This window comes from Gasterosteus aculeatus, chromosome 12 (assembly GCF_964276395.1).
Source record: "Gasterosteus aculeatus chromosome 12, fGasAcu3.hap1.1, whole genome shotgun sequence".
In the NCBI taxonomy this organism is placed as follows: Eukaryota; Metazoa; Chordata; class Actinopteri; order Perciformes; family Gasterosteidae; genus Gasterosteus; species Gasterosteus aculeatus.
The window spans coordinates 9,296,646-9,319,903 of NC_135700.1; the positions used below are offsets into that span (position 1 = coordinate 9,296,646).

The 23,258-nt window shown below is 42.4% G+C and overlaps 3 protein-coding genes across 6 annotated transcripts; 2 read left to right on the forward strand and 1 right to left on the reverse strand.

Annotated features, from left to right (window-relative positions):
• Positions 1–138: 138 nt before the first annotated feature.
• cenpq (centromere protein Q) lies at positions 139–3,970 on the forward strand. Of its 3 annotated transcripts, none has more exons than XM_078085596.1 (9): positions 139–412; positions 588–707; positions 785–845; positions 987–1,095; positions 1,599–1,667; positions 1,857–1,986; positions 2,159–2,272; positions 2,847–2,921; positions 3,237–3,970. In XM_078085596.1, exons 2-9 carry the CDS (start codon positions 603–605, stop codon positions 3,453–3,455), a joined length of 882 nt encoding a protein of 293 aa, XP_077941722.1. In that variant the 5' UTR covers positions 139–412; positions 588–602; the 3' UTR covers positions 3,456–3,970. The 3 variants fall into 3 exon arrangements, with proteins under 3 accessions (XP_077941722.1, XP_077941724.1, XP_077941723.1); XM_078085597.1 differs by having other exon boundaries at positions 328–397; XM_078085598.1 differs by lacking the exon at positions 2,847–2,921 and having other exon boundaries at positions 323–707.
• A 118-nt stretch (positions 3,971–4,088) lies between these two features.
• Positions 4,089–7,397, reverse strand: LOC120809802 (C5a anaphylatoxin chemotactic receptor 1). 2 transcript variants are annotated; one of them, XM_040163890.2, is made up of 3 exons: positions 7,275–7,397; positions 6,239–6,379; positions 4,089–5,955 (listed from the first exon to the last, which is right to left on the reverse strand). In XM_040163890.2, the coding sequence occupies exons 2-3, from the start codon at positions 6,365–6,367 to the stop codon at positions 5,002–5,004; spliced, it is 1,083 nt and encodes a 360-aa protein (XP_040019824.2). In that variant the 5' UTR covers positions 6,368–6,379; positions 7,275–7,397; the 3' UTR covers positions 4,089–5,001. The 2 variants fall into 2 exon arrangements, with proteins under 2 accessions (XP_040019824.2, XP_077941721.1); XM_078085595.1 differs by having other exon boundaries at positions 6,216–6,379; positions 7,275–7,376.
• Positions 7,398–15,786: 8,389 nt separating this feature from the next.
• Positions 15,787–23,258, forward strand: LOC120830535 (ephrin-B2a). The gene is made up of 5 exons (XM_040195250.2): positions 15,787–16,174; positions 16,754–17,037; positions 18,061–18,153; positions 19,923–20,039; positions 20,970–23,258. Exons 1-5 carry the CDS (start codon positions 16,068–16,070, stop codon positions 21,359–21,361), a joined length of 993 nt encoding a protein of 330 aa, XP_040051184.2. The 5' UTR covers positions 15,787–16,067; the 3' UTR covers positions 21,362–23,258.

The window sequence follows — 23,258 nt, forward strand, 5'->3', positions numbered from 1 at the left end:
AAATGACAACCAAGCTGTTTTCACCAGCCAATATATACCCTGAACACAGAAACCCAAATGTCCTGCTGCATGTTTCCAGATATCCATTAAATGAATGATCTGATTCTCTTTGCTATCAGTCGACTATACCCGGAGTTCGGGCTAATAGGTAGCATTGTTGACGTGACCTTTGGAGGAGGCATCCATCGAATACTATGTTATTTTTGGGGACTTTTTTCCGAGGGATTAAAGTGTTTGATAAAGTTGTCAATAAGAAGCCCGGTGTGGTTTGTGCAGAGCTCATCAGCTGCCTGCCGAGCATAACCCCGGGATTAAAAGTTTCCCTGCGCATGCGCGTTGAATGGGCTCGTTCAAAAACAGCAGCGCGAAAAAGCAGCTCGGCTGTTGACAAAAACTCGTATACTTTGCAATTGTATTCCTGATTCGTTAATTTAGCGGGCGGTCTTAGTTTGAACCAGAAAGCCGTCTCTGTTAATTGCCGTTTCTTTAGCGTTGGCTCGGTTAGCGCGTAAGCTAACGTTGCCTTAGTTTAGCTTGTGTCGTCACATTGCGTCACGTTCATTTGCCTTAAGATAACTTGACGCTAGCTGACGTCTGCAGCCATGAAGCCCGCGAGAGGTTCGAACCGGGCCTCGTCACAGGCACCTAACTTGAAACCCAAGAAGAAAACCGACCAGACGATGGTGCCGCAAACACCTGAGCATCAGGTAAGTCACAGACAACATCGACCAGCTGGTCAGGTTCCCTCGCGCTGCTTCACTCACTGCCGATGTTTGACGGACAGGACCCGCAGGTCAGTGAACGCAACCGCGGCGCCCACCCGAACCCCGCCCGCAAGAGGAAAGGTTAGAGGAACCCCCCCAAGCACACTGGCATCTATATTCAAGTGTATGCATGTGACACCCTGCAGGTATAACAGCTCAACACACCGCAAACCAACCGCAATGTTGTTATTTTGCGTCGCTCTTATTTGTGTCCTCACCAAGCTGGAGGCGCATCTTCGGTCCCCCAAAAAGTCAAAAAGGAGGAAAAGTGGAAGCTGATGCCAGTATCCTCCGTCGTTGCGCTGGAGAACATCATGGACTTGTCAATACTGTGAGTTTCCCCGTTGATTTGAACCTAAGCACTCATTGTTGTTACAAAAAGTGTTTTCCTAATTTCATTTAATACAATGGTGGGTCTTATTTGCTGTGTCAGGTGAATAACTGAAAGAGAGATAATATTTTGCTTTCCAAAAGCTTTGTCTGTGGAAGAGCAGTCACGCAGGAATGCATTAGATTCTAGATTCTAGAGTGTCTGGTCTCACACGCCTACTTATTTTACCAAGAGCACGAGTGATAAACCGCTTCTTATGGCAGATATGTCGGTAATGATTGATTGATGGAGAGATTGTTGTACCCAAATGCCAACTAGATTAGTCACTAAACATAATGTTCATCAAACGGCAGATTAGCCAAATATTGATTTAGTCATCGCCCTCATATTCTGCTATGGGTCGACAGACATGATTGTACTCGGACCAGCCAATTGCTGCATGCATTAAATAATAGTGGAAAATATACTTTTTAAAGACACTTCGTTTTTGTTTTTTTCCCCAGAGCAACGCTTGCTTTGAGGCAGAAAGAGAAGAAAGGGAGCCAGGAACATCTCAACATAATGAAAACCAGGTGAGTCAGAAGTTGATATGTACTGTGTGTGTGTGTGTGTGTGTATATATATATATATATATATATATATATATAATTTACGGCTCCATTAACATTTAAAGAATAGGAGCAATACAACATATGACTTTAATATATCATCCGATCATAATTCAATGAGTTTGTTTTTTCCTTGCTGTTATATATTTTTAGGTTTCTTGCTCAATGTTCAGAACTCAAAGTTCCATTGCAAAAAAAAGCTAATTCCGAGCAATCATCTCAACGGCACCAGGAGGAAGCTAAGAAGTTGCTGGTGGGAAAGACAAGTCTGAGCTCTCTGGAGGTAAAAACAAATCTAGTCCGAAGAGGCCAATTCCTTCACCTCTTCCGTTGCTTATATGCGACGTGTGTAACGTGTTCGTAAACCACTAATGATACCTTGATGAAATCTTCTTCAGGCATTGCGGAGGTGTCTGTTACTGTGTTACTTTTCGTGTTCCTCTCTGGGTCTTCAGGAGGACTTGAGGTCGGTGGTCCGTGCTCTGGAGACGACAGACAAGCAGAACGTCTCTTTGCGGCACTCGTGCAGTGAGCTGAGGGAGCAGGTGGAGGAGGAGTTCGCTAAAGAGGTGCAAAACATGCCAACGTTGGGAAATAAACCACAAGTATTTTAATGTATGGGGCGTAGCTTATATTCCGTAGCTGATGATGTTGATTAGTTTAAATGAGCTTCTTGTCTTTTCGGATATTCTTGTGAACGGCTATTTAAGTTTATGTTTTAATTTGCAGGCATGAAACACCTGAAACTCTATTGGAATGCTGGTCTCATTCACGCGGTGTAAATATATAGGTTTTGGAATCAGTTTGAAGGGGAGGTGCTTTGTCGGAAGGATTCTTGTTAAATGATTTTAACAACGTAGCTTTTTTATTATCGCGTTTCATGTGATCTTTATCAGCTCACACCAATGCGTTCTTTTACCACAGTCTCCACCCAGTGACTCATTTCAGCAGCATGCTGAAAAAAAATCGGACTGATGTGGGGGCCGATGTAATGTATTGCATTCTGCATTAAATAGGTCTGAGCTGTAAACCGGAAGCAGAGATTTGCAGCATTCTTGCTGTACGTTTACATAATCTATTAGCTGATGACCAACAGGCCATAATGTCTTACTCCTGCTGTCCTTCGTGCCTGTGCAAACATAGATTTTACGGATAGCTGAACAAGCAGATCTCAATCTTCCCCGGCTTCTGCCACAACCCGATGGAACAACATTAGAGGTGGGCGATTTCAAAACTTCTGACAGCTGTTTTTGCAAGCGTTCGTGTTGTTGCGTCTTTCTTTTTTTTGTGAATAAGATGTGGTAAAATGTCTGTGCTAGCGCTTCCTCGGAAATGTTACCCAACAGTCTGAACATGTTCTGTGAAGTTGTGAAAATAATTGTAGATACGTATTACGAAAGGCCGAGAAACTATGTGACATCTGGTGTTCTGTGTTGTCTCGTTTGATCTTGTTGATCCTGTTTTTAAGGTTTAAAAAACATTTGACAAAACACGTAGTGGCAGTGCTTAATTTTTTACAACTTTTTTCCACAGGCCCGATTGAGAAGAATTATCCCAGAGAGCGAGTCTGAGACCACCGCCCGGAAACTGGGAGAAATCCTGCAGACACCCGGGGCCGATCGGGCCGCACAGGCGCTGCTCCTGCAGGCACACAAACACGCCGATCAGCTCTTCAACCCCGGCTTCACCACGACCGCTGCTGCACCTTGCTCTGACTTAAATGCCCCCAAAGCCCTGCTCACACTGGTCTGAAAGTGTGTGTGTTTTTAAAGGAATGTGACTGAAGAAATGTGCAAACTTCACTTGGCATTTTAAGGAAAAGTCTTAATATTGCACATTTCCACCTTTGTGTGGTTGTGGAAAACTTGCAATAATACAACTTAAACCCCTGGAAATTGTAGCCCCCATGTGAAGAAATAAAGAAAAGTCTCACGTTTGGTTGTAACAGCAGCAGCAATAGTACTAGAGCAGACAGCAACTCAAGCAATAATTATTTAACGAGACAAATGATCAACTCTCTTCCAAGGAGTCGTATCATGCCCATTTGCAAGTTCACTCCTGCATTCTGGGTCCTACTAGAACATGTTTACATGTCCTAATGGTATCTTATCATACTGTACCTGTGATCACACCCTGCCTTTAGCTCGTTTCAGGTAAACTCCCTGTCCGTTGATGTTATTCACATCATAAGTTCAGAGAGCAGTCTACTCGTTAGAGGAGCCTAAATACATACACTTCATTAAAGAAATACTGTACTTGCAAATAAAGATTGTGGTCATTAATCATTGAACTTGTTCTCTGCTGGATCATGAAGACGCGTGTGCCTGCAGATGACAAGTAAAATCTGATGTCCTTAAACCGATGCCTCTTAAAGACGCTGACCTCTGGTCACTTATGTTTTAATGTTAAAAGAAAAGAAGAAAAAAAAGGTAGAACAGGTTTGCTGTCATTAACCACAAACCTGCAACATATAATTCCTCCTCAGCATCTTGTGCTCTACGACACATACGGCCATTAACATGAGTTACAACCAGAACCAGGCGGAGGAAATAAACTCGGTATCCCGTTCCCTCGGAACACGGCAGAGTTCGTGCGTGAAGGCTTTTCAACGCATGAGCTTGGTAGAACAAGGTTACTGCAGGTACAGGAGACTGGCATCGGCAGGATTACCATGAGGGCGTTCCTCGCTCATTAGGCAACAGACACGATGATTCATGAATTCACTCCGCTGCCCAAGTATGTGCCGGCCTAATTTAGCGCGTTGCAACAGAAGCCGCATTCCCCACATCTCTGATCATGTAGTTTCACCGACGGTTGCATCCATTCATCTCCGCTGACCGTAGAGCAACCGAACCCAGTTGAGGGTTCCTCCTCGTGCACTGTTGTGTCGTACTTTTCACTTGCCATGAGATTGTCTGTGAACGACCCAGCGCCGCCATCAGCCCGGCCAGCAAGTCTGGAATCGACCCTTTTAATGTAGAGGATCCCCATATATATATATATACACATGTGTACATGATGTGAGCATATTCCCACTATTTGTCCATTTGCAGCTGCTTTTTGACACATTTGGAAGACACTCAAGCATAAACTTTGCTTTGCAGTAACTCAAGTCTGCCTGTTTTATGAACGCAGCTCACTTTTTAGGCAAATACGAGCAAATGGATGAACCAGCTAAAAGTTATATTTAAGAGATTTCACATTCTTTCAAAAATGGTTCTAGGCATTTCTGTTTTTTGTTTTTTTACAGGAATTCATAGAACCGTAGTTACTTGCGTAACCTTTTTTTTTCTCTGAATTATATTTGAGAGTTTTTCAGAGAGTTCTTGAGGGACTTCCTGCGTATGGACTCTGACGAGTCGTCGTTGAAGAGTTTCTCAATAGTGGAGACGAGTGAAGCCCTGATCGCGTGGCCTAATCCTCGCGCCGCAAACACATACAGCACCGGGTTCAGAGCACACTTGACGTACACCAGGTACAGAGAAATGTAAGTGCCTTTAAGTGCTCCTACAGACAGCGCTTGCCGGCCTGGTTGTCCCTGAGCCACAGCCACCAGGAACCGACACACGAAATACGGCACCCAGAAGGCGAGGAAGAGGAGCATGGTGAGGAACATCAAGTGGTACATCCGGGTCATCCTGCGGCCCGTGGAAGGGCCCGAGGAGGTGGGCGTCAGCGGCACCGCGTTCCTGATGGTGAGCAACACGGCCACGTTGCTGCCCAAGAACACCAGCAGGGGCAAGATGAACCCCGCCACCGTCTCCGTCACGACCAGCCCGATGTTAAACGTGCCGCTCTCCTTGCACTGCAAGCCCGTCGCGTTGACCAGGGTGGCGTGGTACAGGTACGGCGCGGAGAAGACGGTGGCCATCAGCCACAAGACGCCGCAGGCCAGGGGGACGGCCCAGGGGGGGCGTCGCAGGCGAGCCCACACGGGCCTCAGCAGACACAGGCAGCGCTCCAGGGCCACGGCGCAGATGAGGAAGGCGGAGGCGTAGAGCCCCAGCACGCGCAGGAACATGGTCAGGTGGCACATGACGGTTCCGAAGGGCCAGCTGTTTCTGTTGGCCAGGTATCCCAACATCAGGGGGGTGCGCACCAGCAGCACCAGGTCGGCCAGGGCCAGGTTCAGGACGTAGATGCGGAAGCTGCTGGCGGCGCGCGTCTCCCCGCCGCTGCCTCTGCGCATCAGGTAGCGGTTGTGGCGCAGTCCGAGAGCCCAAACCACCAGCCCGTTCAGGGATACGCCGACCTCGAGAGACCGAGAGAACCCAGGACATTCAGCATGGCAGGCGTTTGGGGCAAATGCACATTTTAGGGAAAACACACTCGGAAAGATGGTGGCCAATTAGCTCAGCACGGCCGAAGAGATACGAGGACACGGTGAGCTCGGTCCAAAGGAAAACACATCAACGCTAAACTAGTAAAGACGGTGTATGTTGCTATTATAGACAACATGAGAAACTGAGAAGTTGTGGTTTTTCGAGTGGTATGTCATATTTCCATACGTACAATGTTTAAAGATGATTTCTCACCAGGAAGATGAGCAAAGTAAAGGCCATTTGGACTCCCCGGGCTGCGTCCTGCTCCCAGGTGGCGTTGGGGTTGCTCGCGCTGGTTGGAAGCAAGTTGACTGGAGACTTTGTGCCATTCATATCGGCCATTGAGGTGAGGAGCTGAAACACACATTTATGTCAAAGGGTCATTTTTTTGGACGAGACAATCAAAAACATCCCAAAAGGGTTTTCTCTTTTTAAAAAAAAATCCATTTCACCTTTGACAAACATGGAAGATGTGGAACACTGAATATGAATTTCACATTTTGACTGGCTGATGGCCACATCACATACATGTCACCACACACTTCCTTCCTTACTTTTGCACAGCTTGGTTTCCTGACTAGAAATATTCAGTGTTGCATCCAATATTGTGTCTATTAGTTCAACACTAAATGAATCGAGCACAGCAATTCATGTCTAATCTCTTCCTCGCCTCCAAGCACATTTGTTTTTGATCTCTTATGATGAGTTGCCAGCGACTTTCGTCAACCGCAACCGCCACAGGTTTACTCCCAAACCAGTAACATTTGAAGAACCAGATTTTTCTCCCCAAATGAGTGAACCTCTGAAGATTTTCGCCATATCTTCATACAAACAACCAGTATTTTTACAAGCGCACGCACGCTACCCAGATTACAGGACGCGTGTCAGGTGTTGCTTAAGCCGTCACTAAAGACGGAGAAAGGAATCCGGTCTTATCTCCTGCGGGCCCCAGGCCCATCGGGGGCCCTGCCTGATTGTACATGTGGACCGAGCGGTTGGCGTGCAGCTGGAACGAGGACGGCGTGCATGAATGCTCTCCTTCGGCCTCCAAACAGCAGCGCCGCCGACAAACTGCGCCAAAGTTACCTGAAGCCGCTGTGGCTCCTGATTCCGCGCACAACCACTTCTAGAGACTCCACTGAACCAGACGTTTAGGAGTCAAGATCTATCTGCGCTTAAAGTCCGTGTTAAAAAGCTTCTTTTATTTTTGACATTATTTGCATGTAAATTTAAAGCGGTTCCCTCTTACCTGCTTTATTTGGCTTGTGTGTGGGAGAAATGGAGCAGGCGATAAAGAAAGAAGGAGCGGCCACTTGCTGTTATACTCTCTCTCTCTCTCTCTTTCTCTCTCTTGTCCCTCTCTCTCTCTTTCCTGTGTGAGATTGCAACACACACTTGTTCCTTTGTACATATCTATGGAAATGAAAACATACGTTTTGATTTCTAACAAAAGTTGATATAAACCAGCTTGGATTGAGTGAACGTTAGCCTCAGATGCATAACTTTTACGCATTACACTTATAAAATATTGTTTGCTTTTATTTTTTGTGTGAGTTGTGTGAGGTTCCATTCACAAGGACAGCCTAATCAGTGCGCTCTCTTCAGAGGTGCACATTTATGCTCTCAAATGCAGTCCTTTAACGCTTTTTTTGTTAGAACTCTTCAAAGGATTTTGGCTTTTTACTTTAATTAGATTGAAGACGGAGGGGGAAAATACGCTTTCTTCTATGGTCTCTTATTTAACATTTAAATCTGCAGTAAATCTTTGAACCACATGAGGGAGCCTAAATGTTGGCATTGTACTGATAGTGCAGCCAACTTTGGATGTGGATATATAAATATATATGTAATCATTTTACAAAGCGTATTTGTTACAATGGTGACCATTGTAAGCTGATTCAGCAACCCCCCATCGGAAGCAGGGGTCACGGATTGTGACATCTAAGACTAGGAAGCATCTTAGGCATGAATCATGACTTGTGTGTGTTTCAACTCTGCTTCATGCTTGCAAGCATTTAGCAAATGTCCTGTTCAAATGATTTCACACCGGTGTTGAGTAAAATTCTTCTAACTGAAACGTTGCTTTGAGTTCACCACATTTGGCCTTATGTATTTGTAATTTCATGTCACAAGACTGCCAAAAAAACCACAACAACAACAACAATAACAATTTCAATTGCTCCACTGTCGTTTGAAGAAATGTTACTCAAAAAAAAGAGACTATTTTAATACAGATTTGTTGCTTTACTTAACCGGCGATTGACTCAAAGCAAATCACAGAGGCCATTTTTAAGGGGATAAAGGTCAGTACCACAGTTTGACTCTGATGTGTTGGTCAGATAAAACTTGTTAGGATCAAGCCATTGGTACTCTTGGCCGTATTGTGGAATTTGTTTGAAATAAAAGTCCTTCATAGTGCCACACTGAATGAAAAGGTAAGCTTGTGTATCAGCGTTTGCTTAGAGCACAACTGACTTCCCCGTCGAGACTTGAAGCCACAGCGCGTTTTCTTTCTAATCGAGCTGCAGTAGAGGACCTTCCCCGGTAGAGAGCAGTGTTGCTCATTCTCCAAACAATTACATCTTTTGTCCTTTCGGTGCCAGATGGGGTTTGTAGGATTAAAGCTAAAAAGGAAAAGCAGAGCCATCAAAATATAATAAAAGTACCAAAAGTATGGTATTAATTCAGAATGACCCATTCCAGAATTGTATGTATTAAATCCCCAATTTATAGTTAATGAATGAAAAATGTGTCCAATACTTTAACGTTTCAATAGATATGGGAGCTTTCAAATACACTGCTGTATGTATTGACCTATGATTATATATAATTAATTATTCGCTGAGTTCAATGTTTTTATTGATTGTTCGATCTCTAACGTAACAAATAACCAAAGTTATCAAGTACATGTAGTGGATGAAAAGGTACAGTATTGCCTCCTCTATGTAGTAGAGTAGAACGAAATGTAAATGATTGAATGAAGTAAATCAAACTGTACTTAAATGTGTGGCAGCATTTCGCGCTGAGGTTGTAGATTTCAACCCAGTGTGTGAATGGCTGTCGGTTTGTCCCTTCTGGGCTACTGTAGAAACATGGCCGCCGACTCCGAAGGAAGGAAGAAGACCTCCGTATGTTGGCACAAACGACTCATTCCAATGTAACCATAACACCTTTCTTTTCTTTAAAGATAACATGCTTTGTGTTCCATATTTTCCCTTTTTTTAGATCCCCATTAATGATACACACTGTTCAGCGTACTACTTAACTAAAATAATGACAGACAGAAACAGTAACAACAGAAAATTGAGGTTATAAATATACATCCTTTAAAGAAAGTTCGTAAATGGCCACTTTTAGATTTGTTTATTTTGAATAGTGTCCCCTTTGTCCCGGTTAGTTTCTGATGGTTGGCAGCCACTAAAAGGAAAACCAAAGTTTGTGGCGGAAATGTGGCCACGTCAACTAATATCCACAATGTCAAAGTTTATAATTGCTCTGCAATGTTTTTAATTCGGAAGCATTGAAAAATAACAAAATTATTAACAGTATTTACACACATACATGTATTATGTCTAACATTTATAATACTTGCATTTTCTGAAAAACTAACGTTTTAAAATACACTTTGAAAAGAAAGTGACATTTAGCTCTGCGGGCGACTGCCCCTTATATTTCATTGAATAATAACCAATGAAACTAAGAATTGTGCGTATATTCAAAATAGTTTGTGGAATTGAACCAGCGACGGTCTTTCCCCCTCTCAAGCTCACCCACACTTCCTATAAACCTGCTAAGTTTAGCTCTCGTGGTTTTGATCGGGGAAACCGAACAGTTTTGGTATGTTGCAAAGAAGAAAACGACTCAACTCTGCGCTTTGTTGCCTTCGTCTCATTTTCACAATGTTCAACAGACATTTCATTAGATTTTGGAGTAAAAGCAGCAGCTGTTTCTGGTCTTCAACCCATGTCGTTGATGACATGACGATAACCTGACACGGAGACGAGATGACGACAGAGAGAGAGAGCTGGAAATGTCATGACACGAGTTGTACGTCTGTTGGGGCCTCTCATGCAGATACCGCACACGACAGGAAAACAGAGCGCGGTTTGCCCACGTGGAAACACCGACGCAGAGCGCTGCCTCTCATATAATCGCTCTAATACACAAACTTTCACCCTGGCTTTTGTTTCTCGTTTCCACCACTCCAGAGAAATAATTGAAAGTAAGTCAGGGATATCGATGCGACTGATCTGCTTTTCCCCTTAACATCTGAATTTGACGTCACTTCCTCTCTTTCTTTATCTCGACACACGTTTTCATGTGATATCAGTTTCTCTGATCGTCTTCTTTTTTTTTTCGTGAAAGGGGAAAATTAGAAGCAACTTCCTCCGTCAATGCTTAGGAGACGTGACGCCAGACAGAAGAAGTGAGGCCTGTCCTGAAGCCTCCTCAGCTGGCTCATTACACGTTGTGTAATTTCCACCGGTGAACGGGAGGGTCCCCGCCACAGCGTCGCTTCTTCCCCCGCCTCTTCATGTACTTTCAGCCCTTTCCCTTCACCCACTTCCCCGCCGATGTGTCTTCTCGAACGTGTCCCCTCGTCAACACACCCAGGGGAATGCGACGTGGCCTCGGCGGCACACGTCCACCCTGCGAGTGTGAGACAGGAGGGTTGCGTGAAGCTCTGGAGCAGAGCGGGAGGGGACGAACAGATAGTGAGAATGGATTGGGGAGGCACCTTGTCTTCTCAGAAACAGAGCAATATGACTTGGTTACCGGGTTACCACAACCACAAACACTACGGGCAGTGATCATTCTGGGCCAGTTCATGGTAACCAGGAAAGTTTGCAGGATCACAGTCATTTAGGCGAAAAGGGGTCGCTGTCAAAATCCCCACCAGTAACAAGCCGCTAACTGTCAAACAGACCTCCAGTTCATCTCACGACCCTGCACACTCATAATGTCCATGGATTGTACAGGTGGCTAGGTGAGAAATGGGGCTGTATGTTGAATATATGACTATGACTTCAATGAAATGGTCGCACAGAGAAAGTCTGTTACAGTGCTCAGAAATCAAACCGTATTGTTTTAACAAATGAAACCTAAGGATTTTGGTGATTCTTAGGCTTTTCCCATATTAAAAACAGGTAAATCTTGTAATTTGAATAACTCCTGTACCCACAACATCTACCACACGTGGACATCCTGGAAGAGGGGTCCCTTCTCCGTTCCCTTACTGCCCTTTTTGTCCTTTTGTTTCCTGTAAACGTTATTTGGGGGGGATTCTTCCTTCACTGATATCTGAGGCAGAAGATGTTGAATGCTGTACAGATTGTAAAACCCTCTTGAACAAAGTTGTGGTCGCATTTTTAGGCTCTACAAATAAATTTAATTGAATTAACAAACAAAGATAGAGAAAATAATAAGAAAAAAATCAAAATATCCGTTTACTAACTGTAACCCAATTTGAGGAGTATCATAGTCTCATTCATCCGCGTTCAATGCTGCCCAAACACTCTTTGCTAAAAACTTACTAAAACCCTTCCTCCACTATAATGTCTCCTGTGTTCGAGTCCACGCAAGTAAAAGACTTTATTTCTGACATAGTTCAGCTGACCACCATTGACCTATTTAGGCTCATTTGTGGGTAAAATATTATTTTAAACAAGACAGACTGTGCTCATTTACAACTGTTTGTTCAAGAACATGTTTACATGCCTTGATAAATAAAGATTCTTTTTTTCATACTGTCTAACTGAATAACTTTTGCGATCGTTGGCTGTGTGAAACACACCTTTTAAGGTTGTTTCAACAGAAATCCGTTGCCATGCAACCGCTGGGGTCCATGTTTCCTTCCTGTCAGTTGATGTCATTCACACACTGTAACCAGAAATAACACAATGAGCGCGTGTCGCTTAAAACCATGAAGTGGTGTATGCACATGTGACCTCATAACTGCATGGAAATCCTGAAGGCCCCATTTTTTAATATGTACGTATTTCAAAACTTCTTCAGTATCTATTTAGCATTGACCCGCTTTATAACAAATGACAATTATCTTTTACAATATGGGACCTCTAATCGCATCATGTTAGAGCGTTGTTGGCAACGTTTAACTTCTACCAGTGTATGAAGTGCAGTTTCAGAGTGTTTCTGGTTTGCCTGTAGCAGGTTTTTAGTTTCTACACTGGAAAAGGGACTTCGTTTGGAATAAACTCAAACCAAAATGATTTTACAATTAATACGGTTTTGTTTCTTCATGTATCCATCCATTCTCTTGATTGAGGTAAACATGTAATGTAGTTATAATTGAAATGCACACACATTAAATTGAACTTCAGATGCCCTTTTACTTAATCAATCTTTGTTAAATCTCTTTAAATATCACATTGAGGTAATTTAATAAGTTTGAAGCGATTTAGTTTTTTAGACATGTCATTGACGTGTTGCATATTTCAACATATCAAGTGACTCAAAATAATGTGTCAAGCATAGATTCATTTTCTCTTCTGTAGGCAAAACATTTACATAAATGATAAATGGATTTTTATTGAAAAATGTGTCATTTTTCATCGTCTCTCTGTTAGATGGGGGATTTCATATGAGTCACACGCGAGTGTATAAAAAGCAAATACAGAAGGTGGAGAGCAGACAGAAGAGAGAAAGAGAAAGAGAGAGGTAGGGAGAGAGAGAGAGAGCGAGAGAGCGAGAGGCACTCAGGAAAGAAGATGGAGAGGGACACCCGTTGCTGAAAGAGGAAGTGGAGAGCGGTCAGTAACTACCCAACTACCATTACAACAAACACACAGACACAATTACTTACTGGCAACATCTCATCTCACATTAGTATCTTCTAAACCAGAATCAAAATACAACCACACCTGCTATATCCTGCTAGAGCTCATGGCTTCTCTGGAGGGCGATAACGGAAACAAAGCTTTACGGTTACTTGCAGCTGCCTCGTCACACCTAGACCGTTTAGGTCTCTGTGAACGCTCGTTCATGTATACCTGATTTAAACTCTTCAATCTCACAAGAGTCTTCTCACCGTAAGGAGAATCTTTTGAAAAACCTTAACATTTTCATAATTGTGTGTAAACGTCCGTTTTATGTTTGTGTGTACGATGGAGAAAAACACGGCAGTACAGCGCAGATTCTGTGAATGTCGCAGTATGGACACCTGGCTGTAATATTATAAATATGTTAATGGTACAATACTTTCATCTGTTGGCGACAGGCTCAATCCCCATTGTGTTAAGTTGGGTTTCGGATCGACCCACACAAATTATCTCTCATCAAACCGTAAAGTTGTTTAAGAGAAAATATGAGGAGGATAAGTGACAAAATTGTGGTTCAGATGGCCAGTTGGGTAAATGATGTTCTGTTTGCAGTGACAGGTAAAGATGACAGTTTACATACAGAATGTTGTTTCATTTAGTCTCCCATTCTCCAATACCGTTACTGTTGTTACTGTTACCTAGGTTACCACAAAAACAACAATGGCCGTGCCCCCAATGTTGGAAGAAGTGTTTTACTTAACATTACCACATTAACTCTCTGTTACAAGTTAAAGTTCTGTATTCATAAATGTGCTTCCTAAACATATAAATAATACGAAAAGTTAATGGACTGCAAATATTCTGCATACAAAGTAATATATATCATAAATGAATTATAATAATTGAAGTGTGATTTATGTGTGACTTCACTTTTGTGTTGAAGCTGATGCTTTTTTGTCTTCATACATTCAGGCAGCTTGTGAATTTATTCATAATGATACTTGTGAATGAAACAAATTCAAATCTTGTCTCCAAGTCACCCAGTGATCAGTGTGTCTGTCCCCCCCTGCAGGATCTCCCACACAGGCTGCACTGACCTGAAGAAAACGCCGTCCAATCCAGTCCCAGGTTGAAGTTAATGCTAATCGTGATAGGGGTTGTTCTTCATCAGACACCTAACATGTTAGCATTAGCTTCACTTTGGGATATCTCACTTAAAAAACAAGCCAAACATCAACGACGGAGTCACCATTCAGCCGAGCAACGATGCCTGCAGTGATGCCAGAAACGAACCGAGCGTGGACTTACTCACATGTGGCTCTCTGTGGGGATGTCAAGATACTGCAGTGGTACATTTAAAGCTCTCAGCAAATCTTTGACGTTCATTTAATGCATTAAAGGTTGAGTTGGAACCTTCGCAACATGATTTAAAATAGGTACAGCAGTTTTGTTGGCTTATTCAACCTCTTCTCAGCATGCGCAGATTGACTTGTGTCTATTTTTAAAGTTTTCAGCACAACTCTGCACAGACCTCTCCTTTAACATATATATATATATATATATATATATATATATATATATATATATATATATATATATATATATATATATATATATATATATGTTAAACTTAAGGAGAGGTCTATGCACCCAGATCAAGAAAAACCGCCGTCTGGCTTTAAAATGATGCATTCTTTTGAAAATCAAAAGTGTTCCTTTGATTGATTTACCTCAAATTCTAACGCAATCATGTGACATAAGGGACGATAAATGCATTGTCACAAGGTTGTATCATTATTAACAAATAAAAAGCCTATGTTTTTAAGAGATAAGGCTCACACAATATTATATGAATAGGTGGTAATTGGTCCTCTGGTGTGCTTAATTTACCTACTGTGAATAAATTGGCTCTAATCTAAAAGTGCAACAATTCAAAACAAAGACGGAAAAACCTCAACCTCAATTACAATCCAGCAAGAACCAGCAGAGACGTGTTTTGTGATCAAGTTCACTTTGCATATTTGTATTTTCAGTATGGGTACTAAAAACTCAAAATGCGTACTGTCCAATGACACCTGAATTGGCCTTTAATTATGCTAAATGAACGACTAAGAAAATAAAAAGGTTGTAGCATATCCAAAGTTTGTTTCGTAGAAGCAGCATAATTTTGTGTTTACATCAGAAAACATATCTTCATCGGTTTTCTTCTGTGCAGTCCCTGTCCAATAAATAAATATATAAATAAAACACCAAATGAATTATAAATATGGAAAGATGCTGCACGGAGCCCAGTCAGTTTCCAGCAGAGACTCTGTACATTTCTGTGCAGTTCATTTGTGGTGCACGAAGTCTTGTGCAATCTTTTAAACCTGTTGTTAAAAGATGAGCAGATACAGCCATGACAACTACAGAATCCCTGCACACTCATAATAATGATTTAACATTCACTGATCCACAAACAATGAAGCTCGGCACACATCTGATCCTGATTAAAGTCTGTATATTCTGGTACTTTATGGTGATCCCGAGTCAGAGCTCCTCTTTCTGTCAGTCATCATGGCCACAAAATACAAGATCAAACCAATCTGTTCTGAGTCTTGAAATTCCCTCAAATGGTCACTTCCCTGAGAAGAAGAAGGAGGACAAAACATACAAAAGCAATACAAACACATTAAACCCAATTTATATTAAAGGCCGCTGGGAAATAATAATGGATGAATCAATTTATAGAATTCAATAAGTTGTCTGAACAGGCTTTACAGTCATTAATTCAGCTGAGCAATAAATGTTATAAATACAAGTTGCACTATTAGCCCTGAGGGGTGAAACGGGTTTGGGGAATACATTTTTAACATTACATTTCTAAAAGGTATTCATAGAACGAACCCGGCATTCCACCAAATCCACCATTTAATTGATGCCATATTTATCTCGGGCTATCTTAATGTAGGACAAACCGTGCCAAGCAGCCCCGGTCTCCCCACAGCAGCGCGCGAGCGGCGTGTGGGCGGACCGGTCAGTCAGCTGATGACTGAAACACTGCTCTGTCGCTGTCCCCAATACATGCATTTCGTCACACGAACGCTTCTCTAGCCAATTACGCACAATGTGGAAGATCTCCTGCAGCTGCAGGGGGACGACTCGCAACTTGGTGGGAATGCGTCCTGTGCGCGCGCCTGGAGCCGCCGGAGACATGCAGACGCACCGCATTCCCGCCGCTTTCCACACTGTTTTATGATACCGAGCCGCGGTTTATTCCGGTTATGGGGAGAATCACATGCAGCTGCGCCGCCGTGATCCTGCTGGCCGTCACCAGCTCATGTCGTGCAGTCACCCTGGAGTCCGTCCACTGGAGCAGCTCCAACACCAAGTAAGTGCACCAAGCAGTTGCACGCTCGGGGATACTTGAGGCTTTGTGCTTTTAGACTGATTGAGGTTATATCAGTATAACAATCATTTGGCTGAAGCCCGTGGTTGTATTGGGTCGTAAGAGGCACTGAGAGGGAGAAACAGTTACTCTCAGAAAACTCTGATAATTGATTAATCGTTTGAATTCTTTAATGAAGCATTTAATGAAGCATTCATTCTCTGGCCTCATCTTCTCAAAGCAATGTTTTGTTTCATGGTCAATTGAGAGGGCTGCAAATAGCTTATATTTTCTTCACCAATGATTGTTGATGCAAAACCATGATTCATTTCTTGATCGATTTATTGATTGAACTTTTTATAACACCTGCATTAGTTATTTCGTTTAAAAACACAACGTACTGTCACAGAATACAAGGAAAAACAACACATTCTCACGATCAATTTTTGCTGTAATGAAATATCAAAATAATTTGTGGTCGGCTAATTGTCAAGCTTCAAAATGTAATATCTTAGTTTCTTCTGTGTGGGCCTTTTCTGAACTTGATAATATGGAACTGATGTTTCTACACCCCACGCACAGATTTATTCGGAGTCAGGGTCTGATCCTGTACCCCCAGATCGGGGATAAGATGGACATTGTGTGTCCCCGGGCAGATGCTTCCTCCGGGGCAAAGGAGGAGTTCTACCGAGTGTACCTGGTCCCCAGAAGTCAGATAGAGACCTGCACCATCGCCAAGAAGGACACGCCCCTGCTCAACTGCGACAAGCCCCACCAAGACGTAAAGTTCACCTTCAAGTTCCAGGAGTTCAGCCCCAACCTGTGGGGTCTGGAGTTCCTCAAGGGGAGGGACTATTACATCACCTGTGAGTCTCTGTGTGCAACCTCCCCATTCATCCCCCCCATTCATCCCCCCCATAGGTTTCTGCAGAAATGAACCCTTTATAAATGCACAGTCACAGGTCGCCGCTTCCTACAGGTGGATTTAAATCGATGCAAGCAACTGTTTCTTTTTTCCTCGTGGGTTAAAAGCAAGCCATCATCCTTGGCTCCCTCTCAACGTGTCAGTTTGCGTGAGAGTCAAAAAAAAACGTGGCCTCGTTATTGGGCTGCTGTCGGTTGAACCAGCATCTTAATGGCAAGTGATGCATGAGATAGAGAGCAAGTCTGACCATCTAGCCTCATCCACCTCGCTACGCTCTGACAGCACACTTTGCTCTGGCAAGCCAGTGTGATTCCAAGGGCTTACATGCCCCAAATCACACAAGGCTTTTACAGCATCAGGCAGATTTGATGGGAGCTTTCATGGCAACGTGGCTCGTAGACTGTGAGATGTTGTTATCTGACCTAAATGCTGCTAACAAGTATATGTGTGTGTGTGTTGGGTGGGTTTATGGGTTGAACAAGAGTTCTTGGTGTGTGTGTTTATGTCTGATTTAGACAGCGTGAGCAGAAAAAAATTTCAAAACACATTTTGAATTTAAAGAGAGTGGATTTGTCAGTGCAACAAGAAAAATGTATCTGTAACTGTTTTGATAATTAATTAATAGTTAATGTCCTTGCAAAATGATGTCGCTTCTCCGGTTCCTGCTTCATAAATATGAATATTTGTTGCTTTTGTTCTGTCTGATGGGATAACAAGCCCGTTCAGATGTTGGAGCGCTGATCTGACAAAACACTAATTATAACTGTCTTCTGATATTTCACACACCAAATAATTCATAAACTATCATTTACACCTTTGCTGTGGGATTGTGGCGGCATCCTGTTGCCTCCGACGTTGCAACATGCATTGCTAATCCGATACTAAGATGATTGCATGAAACATACAATGTTCAACAATACTTAATAATGTTTGCCTCCCCTCTCGCTCTTTCTCTGTATGTCAGCCACCTCTGCAGGCTCTCTGCAGGGTCTGGATAATCCTGATGGAGGGGTGTGCAGAACCAAATCCATGAAGCTCGTGCTGAGAGTCGGCCAAAGTAAGTACTTTGTGTTTGCGTAAAGCTGGGTGAGAGGATGAAAGAGCAACTAAATGACTAATGATGCAGGAACAATGACAACGATTGTTTCCCCGTGGTTGTTGTATGCGTCCTGCAATGATATCACTCCTGTTTGGCATTTCTAAGTGGTCAGATAATCTCAATCATCTATTCATTCTCTTGAAGAGGGATTGCCGTTACGAATTATCTCAAATCCCTAATTCAAACCGCTGGCAGCTTAAGACCGTCAGTATTATCCTGCTTGCGATCATCCGGGCTGTCAATCGTATTTCCCCCCTGGATAAACATCAAAATAGACAATAGTCTAATAACACCGATTCTGAACGTATTCACTGACTTTTCCGTCCAAACAATTTATTGGGATATCGAGACAAAATTATTGTTTTTTAAATCAGTACACTATGATGGTGGTGGGATTTGTTCTTAGGACATCACCTTATATTTGAAGTAACAGGCATTTATAGTTGTGTTTTGGGGTGTTTTGAGGTTAACCAGATAAAATAAACAGATGCTGTTCCTGTGTGTGATCCTAAAAACTTGAAGAGCTGAATTTTTTAAAGCTCCAACATGTAATTTGTGACCTCATGAATGTGAAGTATTATTCATATAAATTATTTAAGAATTTGAGATGAAAAATAAGCATTTTGTGTGTTTCTCAGAGGATCATAACTGCAAATATGGGGCTTTTTTCTTGCTGTGTTTACAAACTGCTACTGATGTAAACAGAGCTTTTAACAGCAACAGAAAACATTAATAACTCAGATTCACTTGTTTTCTCCTCTCAATATCTTTATATATTCAAATTCCTGCCTTTTCCAGTCTTGTGTGGAGATTTTAGCTTTGGCCACGATCCTTCTGAGGTTTGCATCAATGGATTGAGCATTTTAGAACTGAAAATATAGTTATAATTAATGTTGTACTTTTATGCTAAATGAGTTGAGTAAAATTGAACTACTTCCAAAAACTGAATGAATGCTGTACAGAAATGTTCATTTACCTGTGTTATCCCTATTAAATAATAAATGAAATGAATAAACCAAAACAAATTAAATGTTAGAATGAAGGAACTTTATTTAATTTCATCCATATCAGCTGAAGCCCAATTATTATGTGCACAAAGCAGAGGGACTTGTGAGAGACTTAAAAAGCAATGTTTTAGGAAGTATTCACATGCTTTACTTGATAAAAAATAGCATCAAAGCAATGCAAAAATACTCCATCATAAGTTAAATCCCTGCAAAAAATATCCTTTTTCCCTAAAAGAATCATTAGCAAAATGTAAAGTGACATTGTTACATGACAGGTGCATCAATGTGTTGATCATATTGTTGTCTTGTTGACTTTATTCGCAGTTAGTTTTACAACATCATAAAACGGTAAAATTGGTAGAGTGCCGATTTAGGTTTTGAATTTCCTACATTTACTAAGATTCCTTTTGTAAAGGATTTGAATCAGCTGAATCCTGAAAGCAGGTAAATGAGAGACCCGGTCATGACTCGGCACACAATTGTTGTTGTCTGTTTAGGAAAGCGTTGCATTTTTACCTGAGTGACTGCCGCTGCAAAACAATCTCTTGATGGAAAACCGTTTCTTGCTTTGGTCCTGACACCACCCATCAGTGATTTAACAGACGTCCCGATAGGGACACTATGACATGACCCCACCTGCACTCGCTGCCATGCAGGGACACACAGGGGATGTGAAGTGTTTGGCTACTATAGTTGTGTGTTGTGATTTTATTCTTACAGATTCTTCAGATCCCACTTCAACCCTGCAGGAGTCCCCCACTCGGTTCCCCCCGACACGGCCGAAGTCCAAATCCAAGGACCCGCCTGCAAGAGAAGAGGATAGTAAAGGCGAAACTGGTATGAAGACAAAGCAGAAATGTTTTTTAAATGAATTATATATTTTCCATGTTTTAGCCCACTCTGTATTTTAAAAAGAGGCTAACTATTTTCAAAAGATATTGGTGGACTGCATTCTTTAGCCAACGAAACAGTAGTAAATATTTGCTAAGGACTAATTTCCTGTAGTAGGACAGTAAACCACAGGGCCCACAGAGCGGGACCCATTGATGTGTTTCTAATTGTTTCTGCTCCATGGAGAGGAGACAAGCCACTGTCATCAAATCAGTATTAGTTAGTTCTGTTAACTCACAGAAATGAGATCTGTTCTTCTGCTTTACTCTTTAACTTTACTGATTACCTTTTTATTTTCTTGCCCAGGTGGCAAGAAATTATTCATGAAATTAGCTTTTAAAGTATGCTGTATGAAGTATGAAAGTGAATTCAAATCTTTGTGGTTATTATAATATATATAATATAATCTTTGGGGTATTTTTTCTCCAAAAAAGAATGTTTGACTTACTTCTAACATCTGTATCTACACATGGATGCAAATGACTATACATTTTTTTTTTACATTTTATTGCTGCTGTTTTTAGTGCATTAAAGAGGCAAACTCAATTACAATTAAACCAGGGAGCATACTAACCAAAGAAGTTTGATTGTTGATGCACATTCTCTCACGATGCAAATCGCTGACGAATTACAGTTCAGCTGTGGATGTGTACTGAAGTTTATCATTTTGAACGATGTATCATTTGTTGTTAAAATGGCTTAAAACGTTTTCTGATTCAGAGGAGAGCAACATGGCGTTTAGCAGTTACACACTAAAGATGAGGACACATCTTCTGAGGGAAAGTGTGTTGCTAAATGTCTGCGTGCCCCAGTTCGCTCTTTCACCTCACATCCCTCTTTTCTCTCCCTCCTCCGATTTTCCCGTGACGGACTCAGACTCGGAAACGGGACAAACCAACCCCAGCGGCGGCGATGGATCAGCGGCGAGCCTGCTGATGTGGGTCGCCTGTGGCGGCGTGACCCTCCTCCTGGTCGTCACAATTCTGCTGGTGCTGCTGTGGAGACGGCGCCGCCGCCTCCTCCTCCTCGTCCCAGACGGCCAGCAGCCGGCCTCCGTGTCCCTCGGCACTTTGGCCGGGGCGAAGCGGGACAGCATCGGCAGCGACTACAACGACTCGGACCGCAGCGATGCCGTCTTTCCTCTGCGGGCTTCTGACAGCATGATCTGTCGCCATTATGAGCGTGCGAGCGGCGACTACGGGCCCCCTGTGTACATCGTTCAGGAGATAACGCCCCAGAGTCCCACCAACGTCTACTACAAAGTCTGATGTGGGCCGCTGTGGTGCCGGCCTGCGGGTCCCACTGCTGCCTGGGACTCGCAGCACATCCGCCGCTTTAGTTGGTTTGTAGCAATTGGAAAGAAAGGTAACGTCCAAACTCGTCACACGTTCATCTGAGCTCCTGCTCTGAACTTTTTTTCCTCACATTTCTGTCACAAGTGCAAACCGAGCGAAGAGAGACGACCAGAGAGGAGCTTGAAGTCTCATTTCATTCCACTACAATGTTTTGCTTTTTATTTCTCTACATTCAAATGGCGGCACATCCAGTTAGTTGTTACTCTGCAGACTTTACATGGACAACTTATCACAACTTTATATTAGAGTTCCATTCTACCCAACATTAAACATTAAAACGATCAGTAATAATGATCCAATAACATAGAACTATGAAACTTGTGACACTTTTTTAAAAATGTTGCTTTTTAAACGGATGTTACTTTGGGTACATTGTACTACTAATATTTACAGACAAAACTCATCAAAAAAGGAATGTTGACTGTTTTGCTCATTTCTGTGTCAAACGTTTCGTCCTTTTAGATTGTTAAATATAACGGTTACTTACGGAGGTTACTTTTAATAAGAACATTGCCTGGTAATAATTGCATACTTTTACTTATATTTTAATTACAGAGTTTTGATCGTAGTAGTGCATTTTGCACTTCTTCCACCAGAGGAAAAAGCAAATCAAGAAACCTATTATTTTTTCCTTTCCACTACATCTCCCCATAAAGACTGATCGCGCTCCAACACGCCAAACGGAAGAGAACTTGAATGTTTTTTTCTGACTCAGTTTAAAATGTTGTGCAATGGATCCCTCTGTTCCAGGCAGATGTTATTTAGGTAATATTATGTCTCCTTCTAAAGACATAACTCTTCTCAAACAGCGTATAAAGCTGTGCTGAAAAGAAAACACGTAAAAACAGCAGAAGTGCTTTGTTTGTTGGTAAAGGGGGAAGAGTTAAAGAAAGGAGACAAGTTGTAAGTAGTGCTTTCTTCATCGTCTCATCATCGCTCCTTTCACAAACCAGCAACAGTAAACGAGATGGACACGCAGGCAGAAAAGGAATAGAAGATAATGGAGGTCCCCACTTAGCATTTATACCCGCTGTTCTAGATTTAAATGACATTTAGATGTTTTCACTGGTAGGTGTTTTTGATGTGGTTGATACACACACTTTATATTCAAAAATGTTTTCTGAATAACTCTGGGTGGGTAGATGCTTCCCCAATCAGCATGTCTCACCATTACGTAACGGTATCAATGGAACATTGATTGACATTCTGCGGGGGAACAGCGCCGCGACCAGAAGAAGGACACGGGGTCGAGAGAAGGCTGTGCATCAACATCTCTCACTGGTTCCCATCAACTCATGAAGATGTTTTAACAGCCACAGGCTCGTCTTCACAGTTCAACACATGTGTCTAATCTACCTGCAAGCTACGAAACCATCTCTAAGGGTAATGACATTTCTTTTTATTTAAATATAAAAACACCTAGCATTTAATTGTCCCTATAGGGCCTCCCGAGGCTCTGTGCACAGCATCCATGGGTGAACATGTTTCATGCTCCTTCAGCCACATCATGCTGCACATTTTCAACCTGTCAGCTTCCATGAGCTTCCTCTCCACCAGGGACACTGTTGCCTCTGGAAGGCAGACTGGAGGATCTCCAGGACAATGTGCTGTATGTGCATCCAACAAGGAAACGGCTCCGCTCAAATTAAGCCACTAGTCAACAAAATAAAAATAAAATGCTTTTTTTTAAACAAAACTTGCAGGAGAACATTGGGCTGAATATGGTGATAACTGTGACAATGCACTACTTTTCTATTTGGCCTGTAGCCTGATGTATTGACTTGTAATAAAGGGATGACGGGACGCGGAA

Excerpts from the sequence above, each read along its gene's own strand:
- cenpq (XM_078085596.1), top strand. The coding sequence starts at position 603 with ATGAAGCCCGCGAGAGGTTCGAACCGGGCCTCGTCACAGGCACCTAAC. Across the intron at positions 1,096-1,598 it reads ATCATGGACTTGTCAATACT|AGCAACGCTTGCTTTGAGGC; the intron begins GTGAGTTTCCCC and ends TTTTTTCCCCAG. Across the intron at positions 2,922-3,236 it reads CCGATGGAACAACATTAGAG|GCCCGATTGAGAAGAATTAT; the intron begins GTGGGCGATTTC and ends TTTTTTCCACAG.
- LOC120809802 (XM_040163890.2), bottom strand. The coding sequence starts at position 6,367 with ATGGCCGATATGAATGGCACAAAGTCTCCAGTCAACTTGCTTCCAACC. Across the intron at positions 5,956-6,238 it reads TTACTTTGCTCATCTTCCTG|GTCGGCGTATCCCTGAACGG; the intron begins GTGAGAAATCAT and ends CGGTCTCTCGAG.
- LOC120830535 (XM_040195250.2), top strand. The coding sequence starts at position 16,068 with ATGGGGAGAATCACATGCAGCTGCGCCGCCGTGATCCTGCTGGCCGTC. Across the intron at positions 17,038-18,060 it reads GAGGGACTATTACATCACCT|CCACCTCTGCAGGCTCTCTG; the intron begins GTGAGTCTCTGT and ends TCTGTATGTCAG. Across the intron at positions 18,154-19,922 it reads CGTGCTGAGAGTCGGCCAAA|ATTCTTCAGATCCCACTTCA; the intron begins GTAAGTACTTTG and ends TTATTCTTACAG.